The sequence below is a fragment of the Rana temporaria genome, unplaced genomic scaffold, assembly GCF_905171775.1.
Source record: "Rana temporaria unplaced genomic scaffold, aRanTem1.1, whole genome shotgun sequence".
Taxonomy (NCBI): Eukaryota; Metazoa; Chordata; class Amphibia; order Anura; family Ranidae; genus Rana; species Rana temporaria.
In genome coordinates this window covers 1-12,081 of record NW_024404746.1, presented here as the reverse complement: position 1 = coordinate 12,081, position 12,081 = coordinate 1, and the positions used below count along the sequence as shown (strand labels likewise).

Genomic DNA, 12,081 nt, shown 5'->3' with positions numbered 1-12,081 from the left:
CAGATAAAGGATGACCGGGGCCCCCACAACCACTGGGGGAGGGACAGGACATTCCTCCTATGCACTGAGAAGCAGACGGAATGAACACGACGCACAATGGACTGAAACGTGATTTTGTCCCCTTGGAGGACGCCCGTTCTGCTCCGCCCACACCACTCCTCCCAATCCACTCTGCTCCGCCCACACCACTCCTCCCAATCCACTCTGCTCCGCCCACACCACTCCTCCCAATCCACTCTGCTCCGCCCACACCACTCCTCCCAATCCACTCTGCTCCGCCCACACCACTCCTCCCAATCCACTCTGCTCCGCCCACACCACTCCTCCCAATCCACTCTGCTCCGCCCACACTACTCCTCCCAATCCACTCTGCTCCGCCCACACTACTCCTCCCAATCTACTGTGCTCCACCCACACTACTCCTCCCAATCCACTCTGCTCCGCCCACACCACTCCTCCCAATCCACTCTGCTCCGCCCACACCACTCCTCCCAATCCACTCTGCTCCGCCCACACCACTCCTCCCAATCCACTCTGCTCCGCCCACACCACTCCTCCCTATTCACTCTGCTCCGCCCACACCACTCCTCCCAATCCACTCTGCTCCGCCCACACTACTCCTCCCAATCCACTCTGCTCCGCCCACACCACTCCTCCCAATCCACTCTGCTCCGCCCACACTACTCCTCCCTATTCACTCTGCTCCGCCCACACCACTCCTCCCAATCCACTCTGCTCCGCCCACACTACTCCTCCCAATCCACTCTGCTCCGCCCACACTACTCCTCCCAATCCACTCTGCTCCGCCCACACTACTCCTCCCAATCCACTCTGCTCCGCCCACACTACTCCTCCCAATCCACTCTGCTCCGCCCACACTACTCCTCCCAATCCACTCTGCTCCACCCACACTACTCCTCCCAATCTACTCTGCTCCGCCCACACTACTCTTCCCAATCCACTTTGCTCCGTCCACACTACTCCTCCCCAATCCACTTTGCTCCGCCCACACTACTCTTCCCAATCCACTTTGCTCCGTCCACACTACTCCTCCCCAATCCACTTTGCTCCGCCCACACTACTCCTCCCTATTCACTCTGCTCCGCCCACACTACTCCTCCCTATTCACTCTGCTCCGCCCACACTACTCCTCCCTATTCACTCTGCTCCGCCCACACTACTCCTCCCTATTCACTCTGCTCCACCCACACTACTCCTCCCAATCCACTCTGCTCCACCCACACTACTCCTCCCAATCCACTCTGCTCCGCCCACACCACTCCTCCCTATCCACTCTGCTCCACCCACACCACTCCTCCCTATCCACTCTGCTCCGCCCACACCACTCCTCCCTATCCACTCTGCTCCACCCACACCACTCCTCCCAATCCACTCTGCTCCGCCCACACCGCTCCTCCCAATCCACTCTGCTCCGCCCACACCGCTCCTCCCAATCCACCCTGCTCTGCCCACACCACTCTGCTCCGCCCACACCACTCCCAATCCACTCTGCTCCACCCACACCACTCCTCCCTATCCACTCTGCTCCACCCACACCACTCCTCCCTATCCACTCTGCTCCGCCCACACCACTCCTCCCTATCCACTCTGCTCCACCCACACCACTCCTCCCAATCCACTCTGCTCCACCCACACCACTCCTCCCAATCCACTCTGCCCACACTACTCCTCCCAATCCACTCTGCTCTGCCCACACCACTCTGCTCCGCCCACACCACTCCTCCCAATCCACTCTGCTCCGCCCACACCACTCCTTCCAATCCACTCTGCTCCGCCCACACTACTCCTTCCAATCCACTCTGCTCCGCCCACACCACTCCTTCCAATCCACTCTGCTCCGCCCACGAGGCTCTGCGCCCAGCAGAGGACGGACATCTCTGGACCGGAAGTAATTCCTTATTTATTCCTGAAGTTGTTCCATTCTGACACTCCGAGGAATGCGCCGTGCCTGGCTCTATGACTGCACTTTTCTGGGACCGCACAGATTCCTGGTTGGTGGATCTCCAGCTGGAAACCCTTTAAGACGCTGAAGGACAAAAGTCGATCTGTTTGGATTGCTATGTGTGATGACGGCGATCACTGACCTCCTTCTGAAAATGCTGGCTGCCTGGCTGTCATGATGATCCTCTGGATTCAGTATTGTCCCTGGCCCAGAACAAACATGCACTTTTCACTTTCTAATCTGAGGGCTGATTACAGCGACCTGTTCAGTACGGAGGCCACCGACAGCCAGGCAAAGAGCATTTTCACAGGATAATGACTACTGAGACCCTCAAAATCCTCTCAGTTCCGATGAATTGAAATAAATCTCACAAAATTCATTCAAATCTGGTGTGACTCCATCACTGCAAACGTTCGATCATCCCGGCACTGAGCACAGAACTGGACCCATCACCCCCCCTCCCCCCCCACTGTTAGTGTGTCGGTGACCGGGGTTCAGGGGTGTCGGTGACCTGGGATCAGGGGTGTTGGTCAGTCAGTGACCTGGGATCAGGGGTGTCGGTGACCTGGGATTTGGGGTGTCGGGGTGACCTGGGATCAGGGGTGTCGGTGACCTGGGATCAGGGGTGTCGGGGTGACCTGGGATCAGGGGTGTCGGTGACCTGGGATCAGGGGTGTCGGGGTGACCTGGGATCAGGGGTGTCGGGGTGACCTGGGATCAGGGGTGTCGGTGACCTGGGATCAGGGGTGTCGGGGTGACCTGGGGTCAGGGGTGTCGGGGTGACCTGGGATCAGGGGTGTTGGGACCTGGGATCAGGGGTGTCGGTGACCTGGGATCAGGGGTGTCGGTGACCTGGGATCAGGGGTGTCGGGGTGACCTGGGATCAGGGGTGTCGGGGTGACCTGGGATCAGGGGTGTCGGGGTGACCTGGGATCAGGGGTGTCGGTGACCTGGGATCAGGGGTGTCGGTGAACTGGGATCAGGGGTGTTGGTCAGTCAGTGACCTGGGATCAGGGGTGCCGGTGATCAGGGGTGTCAGCGCTCTGAATTGCTGTGATTCTTTTCAGAAAGTTGTACAGTTTTCCCTGCAGCCTCGGGCAGAGTCCTCTCTCTGTGCACACAACTCCCGGATGTCTCGGCTTCTCTGATTGGCTCGCTGCTTTTCTATTCAGAGTTTGAATGGGAATCCTCGCAGAAGTTTCATGTGACGCTCTCAGGCTGCCCTCATCTGATTGGTCTGTCGGGGGGGATCAGCTTTTCTTATTATTTCTGGAGGCGGATCATGTGATCAGTAAAGCCCCTCCCCTTAGCTGCTCTGCAGTCACCTCTGTCAGCATCTCCAGGACAGAAGCCGGTGTGGGGGGAGGGGAGGGTTTGAATTTTTTCTTTTATTTGTTGGACTTCAAAGACAAAAGAATATAAAACTCGGTATGATAAGAGGCGGAGTCTGTGGAAAGGTCCGCCTTGTATGGGCGGAGGGAACACACAATGCAGATCCCTCATTCAGTGATTGGAGAGCTGCTGGGATGTGCAGGCGCTGCTCCTCCAATCACCATCCCTGAGATCTGGCGCAGCGCCGGAGTCGTGGTGACACCCCCTGATGTTATATAGAGAGAGTTCATAGCGGGAGCGCAGAGGGCGGGGCGATGTAAATACATGATCTCATGGCCCTCTCTGTACAGCGCCCCCTTGTATGTCGGTGCCATATATATATATATGAGAATAAAGTTCTCCCACTGAGGGGTCTGGTTATAGAACATTCGTTGGACGAACGTCAGAAGCTGAAGAAAACCTTCGTTCTGAGAGACGAATTCCGGAATCATCGGCTCCACCCAGTGGCCAGACTGAGATTTTCTCACTGAGATATTTCTGGCCACTAGATGGAGCCGATGAGACCGGAATTCATGTTTTATGAAGGGCTCCCTCAGGGATTGGAGGGAATCTGACATTCAGCAAACATTCCCTGCAGATCCGTGTGATCGATGTCAGTGATTGGTTCTCCACTGGTGAACATTCGGGGAAAGCGACATTCACCTCTCTATGCGATTTCTGGGTGCTGGGGAATTGGATGGATGGTGGGGGGAGGGGGGGAGATGGATGGTTGGGGTGCAGTTGGATGGATGGAGTTGGATGGATGGTTGGGGGGAGGGGAGTTGGATGGTTGGGGGGGGGGGGGAGTTGGTTGGATTGGAGGGGGGGGTTGGATGGATGGTTGGGGGGAGGGGAGTTGGTTGGGTGGGGGGGTTGGATGGTTGGGGGGGTTGGTTGGATGGTTGGGGGGGGGGGGGTGGATGGATGGGGGGAGTTGGTTGGGGGGGGGATGGATGGATGGAGGGGAGTTGGATGGATGGGGGGAGTTGGTTGGGGGGGGATGGATGGATGGGGGGAGTTGGTTGGGGGGGATGGATGGGGGGAGGGGAGTTGGATGGATGGATGGGGGGAGGGGAGTTGGATGGATGGATGGGGGGAGTTGGGATGGTTGGGGGGGGGAGTTGGATGGTTGGGGGGGGATGGATGGATGGGGGGAGTTGGTTGGGGGGGATGGATGGGGGGAGGGGAGTTGGATGGATGGATGGGGGGAGGGGAGTTGGATGGATGGATGGGGGGAGTTGGTTGGGGGGGGATGGATGGATGGTTGGGGGGGGGGAGTTGGATGGTTGGGGGGGGATGGATGGATGGTTGGGGGGTGGTCTTCCATGGAATGTTCCGGACGTCTTCTCATTTCTCTATAAATAATCGCTACATAATAATTGTGACTCTTCCTGTCCATCATAATGGGAACCCCGCCCATCCCAGGGCCACATGTACTATATATGGCTAGATCACATGAGGAGGGAGGGGCCTATAATCTGGATCACATGCTGAGGGAGGGGCCTATACATCTGAATCACATGAAGAGGGAGGGGCCTATATATCTGAATCACATGAAGAGGGAGGGGCATCTACATCTTGATCACATGAGGGAGGAGCCTATACATCTGAATCACATGAAGAGGGAGGGGCCTATAATCTGGATCACATGAAGAGGGAGGGGGCTTTTAATCTGGATCACGTGAAGAAAGAGGGGCCTATAATCTGGATCACATGCTGTGGGAGGGGCCTATAATCTGGATCACATGAAGAGGGAGGGGCCTATAATCTGGATCACATGCTGAGGGAGGGGCCTATAATCTGGATCACATGAAGAGGGAGGGGCCTATAATCTGGATCACATGCTGTGGGAGGGGCCTATAATCTGGATCACATGAAGAGGGAGGGGCCTATAATCTGGATCACATGAAGAGGGAGGGGCCTATAATCTGGATCACATGAAGAGGGAGGGGCCTATAATCTGGATCACATGAAGAGGGAGGGGCCTATAATCTGGATCACATGCTGTGGGAGGGGCCTATAATCTGGATCACATGAAGAGGGAGGGGCCTATAATCTGGATCACATGCTGAGGGAGGGGCCTATAATCTGGATCACATGCTGAGGGAGGGGCCTATAATCTGGATCACATGACGAGGGAGGGGCCTATAATCTGGATCACATGATGAGGGAGGGGCCTAAAATCTGGATCACATGAAGAAGGAGGGGCCTATAATCTGGATCACATGAAGAGGGAGGGGCCTATAGATATGGATCACATGCTGAGGGAGGGGCCTATGTTCATACAATAAGGGGTTGGGGTGATTCTCCCTCTAGTGACCCGTCACACTGCTGAGATAAAACCAATTGCTCTGCCCTGAGAGGTGGAATAGTAAAGCGCAGTCACTGTAACACAATTCAGTTTATTGAACATCCACAAGATGGCGACATTCACATGAACAACGAATAGAAACATCCGCCATCATTGTCCGTATATCGAGGCGTCTGATTGGTTCCCTCTAGAGGAAGATTCTCCGGCTTCCTGTGTGCTCATTGGGCGGATTCCCATCACTTCCTGTTCCAGAAACCACCACTGAGCAGCATGGCTGGGGATTGGCTGTTATCTTAGGGGGGAGGGGCACCCGGAGTAGTGATCTGAGGAGTTGCTGGGCGCTGTTTGTGGGCGGAGACAGTTGGATGTTCTCCAATCATTTGCTTCCCTGTCCAGACGTCATTTGTTTTGTAACATTCGATCCTCCTCGGGGTTCCGGCTCTGAGCGTTCGATGCGTTGTAATCTGACAGCTCCGCCTCCCCGGGGTGACTATAGAAAACATTCGCTCTTCACATGTGCGCCTTCGTTCATTCTGTGCCAATGACGGGAGAATCGAACGTTATTAGGCTTCTATACCTGCGGGGCGAATGTTATTCTTATAATAGAGACTGAATGAGGAAAATACCACAACGCGGCCACTAGATGGAGCCGACGATCACAGCATTCATTTCCGATGATTATCGGCTCCATCTAGTGGCCATAATCTGGTATTTTCCCGATTCACTCCATTCTTATCTATGAAGAACATTCGCCCTGGAGATACACAGGCCCGGTAACATTCGACATTCGCACAGAACGAAGGTACAGGCGATGTCACTGGATGAATAGCTCTGTGCGTTATTTATAAACACGCCCCCTGGTGTTCTGCGTGTGATACATTGTAACAGATCGTCTCCTCGGGGGTTACGCCTTTTATAAACATCCAATAATATGTGACAGGGAGTGTCCAGAAGTGACCCCGCCCCCATCCGCTGCAGTGATTGCCAGGTAGGGGCAGATGGAGAGGGCGAAGGTCACCAACCCAACCCCCCACCCCACCCCAGCCTCCCCCCGTCACTGAGCTGCTGTCCATCATCCTGACGCTGGGGGCGGAGCTCAGTCTGTTGGGGTGTATTACAATCCACAGACAACCAATCAGGAAGAATTGATACAATTGGATCGACTCATCGATGCCACCTACGTGCCGATTGGAATTTACCCTCCGGCCCCCGGGACTCCTCTCTGCTCTGTGGGGCCCCAGGACTCCTCTCTGCTCTGTGGGGCCCCAGGACTCCTCTCTGCTCTGTGGGGCCCCCGGGACTCCTCTCTGCTCTGTGGCTTTGTGGGGCCCCCGGGACTCCTCTCTCCTCTGTGGGGCCCCCGGGACTCCTCTCTGCTCTGTGGCTCTGTGGGGCCCCGGGACTCCTCTCTGCTCTGTGGATTTGTGGGGCCCCCGGGACTCCTCTCTGCTCTGTGGGGCCCTCCGGCCCCCGGGACTCCTCTCTGCTCTGTGGCTCTGTGGGGCCCCGGGACTCCTCTCTGCTCTGTGGGGCCCCCGGGACTCCTCTCTGCTCTGTGGCTCTGTGGGGCCCCGGGACTCCTCTCTGCTCTGTGGCTCTGTGGGGCCCCGGGACTCCTCTCTGCTCTGTGGGGCCCCCGGGACTCCTCTCTGCTCTGTGGCTCTGTGGGGCCCCGGGACTCCTCTCTGCTCTGTGGGGCCCCGGGACTCCTCTCTGCTCTGTGGGGCCCCGGGACTCCTCTCTGCTCTGTGGATTTGTGGGGCCCTCCGGCCCCCGGGACTCCTCTCTCCTCTGTGGGGCCCCCGGGACTCCTCTCTGCTCTGTGGCTTTGTGGGGCCCCCGGGACTCCTCTCTCCTCTGTGGGGCCCCCGGGACTCCTCTCTGCTCTGTGGCTCTGTGGGGCCCCGGGACTCCTCTCTGCTCTGTGGATTTGTGGGGCCCTCCGGCCCCCGGGACTCCTCTCTGCTCTGTGGCTCTGTGGGGCCCCGGGACTCCTCTCTGCTCTGTGGGGCCCCCGGGACTCCTCTCTGCTCTGTGGCTCTGTGGGGCCCCGGGACTCCTCTCTGCTCTGTGGGGCCCCGGGACTCCTCTCTGCTCTGTGGGGCCCCGGGACTCCTCTCTGCTCTGTGGATTTGTGGGGCCCTCCGGCCCCCGGGACTCCTCTCTCCTCTGTGGGGCCCCCGGGACTCCTCTCTGCTCTGTGGCTTTGTGGGGCCCCCGGGACTCCTCTCTCCTCTGTGGGGCCCCCGGGACTCCTCTCTGCTCTGTGGCTCTGTGGGGCCCCGGGACTCCTCTCTGCTCTGTGGATTTGTGGGGCCCTCCGGCCCCCGGGACTCCTCTCTGCTCTGTGGATTTGTGGGGCCCCCGGGACTCCTCTCTGCTCTGTGGGGCCCTCCGGCCCCCGGGACTCCTCTCTGCTCTGTGGGGCCCCCGGGACTCCTCTCTGCTCTGTGGGGCCCCGGGACTCCTCTCTGCTCTGTGGATTTGTGGGGCCCTCCGGCCCCCGGGACTCCTCTCTGCTCTGTGGATTTGTGGGGCCCCGGGACTCTCTCTGCTCTGTGGGGCCCGGTGAGGTGGAAGGGAATCTCCCGGTTGGAGGTGAGAATGGCGCTACCCCGGGATCTGGCGAGTTCAGACTTGCCGACTCTCACAAGCAGATTAGAAGATTAGACGTTAACCCTTCGCACTCCACCGCCCCGGATCACAAGAACTCCCCGTCTTATTTTACCCCTCACCCACCCCACCTGGAGGATCTCTCATTGGTTGTTGGTCTGGAGGATCTCACATTGGTTGTTGGTCTGGAGGATCTCACATTGGTTGTCGGTCTGGAGGATCTCACATCGGTTGTTGGCCTGGAGGATCTCTCATTGGTTGTTGGCCTGGAGGATCTCTCATTGGTTGTTGGTCTGGGGGATCTCACATTGGTTGTTGTTCTGGAGGATCTCTCATTGGTTGTTGTTCTGGAGGATCTCTCATTGGTTGTTGGTCTGGAGGATCTCTCATTGGTTGTTGGCCTGGAGGATCTCACATTGGTTGTTGTTCTGGAGGATCTCTCATTGGTTGTTGGCCTGGAGGATCTCTCATTGGTTGTTGGTCTGGAGGATCTCTCATTGGTTGTTGGTCTGGAGGATCTCTCATTGGTTGTTGGCCTGGAGGATCTCTCATTGGTTGTTGGTCTGGAGGATCTCTCATTGGTTGTTGGCCTGGAGGATCTCACATTGGTTGTTGTTCTGGAGGATCTCTCATTGGTTGTTGGCCTGGAGGATCTCTCATTGGTTGTTGGCCTGGAGGATCTCTCATTGGTTGTTGGCCTGGAGGATCTCACATTGGTTGTTGGTCTGGAGGATCTCTCATTGGTTGTTGTTCTGGAGGATCTCTCATTGGTTGTTGGCCTGGAGGATCTCACATTGGTTGTTGGTCTGGAGGATCTCTCATTGGTTGTTGTTCTGGAGGATCTCTCATTGGTTGTTGGTCTGGAGGATCTCTCATTGGTTGTTGTTCTGGAGGATCTCACATCGGTTGTCGGACTGGAGGATCTCACATCGCTTGTCGGTCTGGAGGATCTCACATTGGTTGTTGGCCTGGAAGATCTCTCGCTGGTCGGTAGTCTGGAGGATCTCACATCGGTGATCAGTGGCTGGTCCCTAAAATGTCAATTTGGTTGCCAGTCTGTAGGAGATCTCATCAGTAGTTGGGCCCCCGTATATCACATTGGTTGTTGGTCTGGAGGATCTCTCATTGGTTGTTGGTCTGGAGGATCTCTCATTGGTTGTTGGCCTGGAGGATCTCTCATTGGTTGTTGGTCTGGAGGATCTCTCATTGGTTGTCGGTCTGGAGGATCTCACATCGGTTGTCGGTCTGGAGGATCTCTCATTGGTTGTTGGTCTGGAGGATCTCTCATTGGTTGTTGGCCTGGAGGATCTCACATTGGTTGTTGGCCTGGAAGATCTCTCGCTGGTCGGTAGTCTGGAGGATCTCACATCGGTTGTCGGTCTGGAGGATCTCACATTGGTTGTCGGCCTGAAGGATCTCACATTGGTTGTTGGTCTGGAGGATCTCACATTGGTTGTTGGTCTGGAGGATCTCACATTGGTTGTTGGCCTGGAAGATCTCTCGCTGGTCGGTAGTCTGGAGGATCTCACATCGGTTGTCGGTCTGGAGGATCTTTCTTTGGTTGTTGGCCTGAAGGATCTCACATTGGTTGTTGGTCTGGAGGATCTCACATTGGTTGTCGGTCTGGAGGATCTCACATTGGTTGTTGGCCTGGAAGATCTCTTGCTGGTCGGTAGTCTGGAGGATCTCACATTGGTGATCAGTGGCTGGTCCCTAAAATGTCAATTTGGTTGCCAGTCTGTAGAAGATCTCATTAGTAGTTGGGCCCCCGTATATCACATTGGTTGTCGGTCTGGAGGATCTCTCATTGGTTGTTGGCCTGGAGGATCTCTCATTGGGTGTTGGCCTGGAGGATCTTTCATTGGTTGTTAGTCTGGAGGATCTTTCATTGGGTGTTGGTCTGGAGGATCTCTCATTGGTTGTTGGTCTGGAGGATCTCTCATTGGTTGTTGGTCTGAAGGATCTCTCATTGGTTGTTGGTCTGGAGGATCTTTCATTGGGTGTTGGTCTGGAGGATCTCTCATTGGGTGTTGGTCTGGAGGATCTCTCATTGGTTGTTGGCCTGGAGGATCTCTCATTGGTTGTTGGTCTGGAGGATCTCTCATTGGTTGTTGGTCTGGAGGATCTCTCATTGGTTGTTGGTCTGGAGGATCTTTCATTGGGTGTTGGTCTGGAGGATCTTTCATTGGTTGTTGGTCTGGAGGATTTTCATTGGTTGTTGGTCTGGAGGATCTCTCATTGGTTGTTGTTCTGGAGGATCTCTCATTGGTTGTTGGCCTGGAGGATCTTTCATTGGTTGTTGGTCTGGAGGATCTTTCATTGGTTGTTGGTCTGGAGGATCTCTCATTGGTTGTTGGCCTGGAGGATCTCTCATTGGTTGTTGGCCTGGAGGATCTCTCATTGGTTGTTGGCCTGGAGGATCTCACATTGGTTGTTGGCCTGGAGGATCTGTCATTGGTTGTTGGTCTGGAGGATCTCACATTGGTTGTTGGCCTGGAGGATCTCACATTGGTTGTTGGCCTGGAGGATCTCTCATTGGTTGTTGGCCTGGAGGATCTGTCATTGGTTGTTGGTCTGGAGGATCTCTCATTGGTTGTTGGCCTGGAGGATCTCTCATTGGTTGTTGGCCTGGAGGATCTCACATCAGTTTTCGGGCTCCAGTTCTTACAGATCACAATGTAACATTTTTGTACCTTCACTGCTGACATCACTTTATATTAGGGCCCCCCCCCCCCCCGATTTTGGTTTGACGGCTCCTCTCATCCTCCTCCTCATGTTGAATATTCAGTTCACCTTTTGCTGTCCCGTATTTCCGGGGGAGAAGGTTGGGAATCCGCAGGGGTTGGTGGGGAAATCTTGGGAATGAAGGAGAATGAAGATGGGGCTGATGTGTGATCTGACATCCGTGGTGATCCGGTGATCCGGTAGATTTGGTTGGTTTGGTAGCGGAGTGCTGGCTGGGGGGGCCACCAGATAGCGGCGGATCTCCTCCAATCAGATGAGGCTGGTCATGAGAGTGGCGGAGGATTTCCTGGACTCCCTCTGGCTGCTTTGGCTGACCTGCACCACCTGGGTGAGGACGCTCCCCCCGTTACTGGCCGTCGAGTGTTTCTGCTGCCGCAACCAGAAATGTTTCCGGAGGTGATCTCTGCGCCACTTCCGCTGGATCTCAAACTGGACCTGGGGGGGGAGGGGAGGAAGGAGATGTCAGAGGGACACAGAATACGAGACGCAACAACAGCAAGGTACAGACTTTAGTCTATTTACCAAAATGATGAAATTTTACCAAAATTTCCCAAATTTTACCAAAATTTCCCAAATTTTACCAAAATCTCCCAAATTTTGGTAAAATTTGTGGGAAAAAATGATTCTCTGCTTTTCTTTATTACTCAAGATAAGCAAAGCCGAGAATTCTTATTTCCCACAAATTTTGGTAAAATTTGGGAGATTTTGGTAAATACACTGGCCCAGATTCAGGTGGCAATTGCGCCTGCGTAACCATAGTTACACAGCGCAATTGCTGACTTGCCCCGGCGTAACGAATGCTCCTGATTCAGGAACATCGTAACGCCGACTGCAGCCTAAAATCTGCGTGGCATAAGGCTCTTATGCCCGCTTATCTTAGGCTGCATTCTTGCGATGGCCGCTAGGTGGCGTTCCCGTTGTGGTCAGCGTATAGTATGCAAATTGCATACTAACGCCGATTCACAATGTTACGCGAGCCCTGCGTACGCAGTTTACGTTGTTTGCGTACGGTGGTTTTCGCGTAAGGCTGCCCCTGCTATTAGCAGGGGCAGCCAATGTTACGTATACCCGTCGTTCC

At 55.4% G+C, this 12,081-nt stretch overlaps 2 protein-coding genes across 2 annotated transcripts; one reads left to right on the top strand and one right to left on the bottom strand.

Moving 5' to 3' along the window:
• Nucleotides 1-10: 10 nt before the first annotated feature.
• LOC120923276 (early nodulin-75-like) lies at nt 11-2,348 on the top strand. Its single transcript, XM_040334948.1, has 3 exons — nt 11-71; nt 129-176; nt 714-2,348. Exons 1-3 carry the CDS (start codon nt 11-13, stop codon nt 1,979-1,981), a joined length of 1,377 nt encoding a protein of 458 aa, XP_040190882.1. The 3' UTR covers nt 1,982-2,348.
• A 4,139-nt stretch (nt 2,349-6,487) lies between these two features.
• LOC120923275 (collagen alpha-1(I) chain-like) lies at nt 6,488-8,311 on the bottom strand (the record flags this gene model as incomplete). Its single annotated transcript, XM_040334947.1, has 1 exon — nt 6,488-8,311. A coding segment is annotated over one exon (1,824 nt), but the record flags the coding sequence as incomplete, so codon positions are not given.
• Between the last annotated feature and the right edge of the window lie 3,770 nt (nt 8,312-12,081).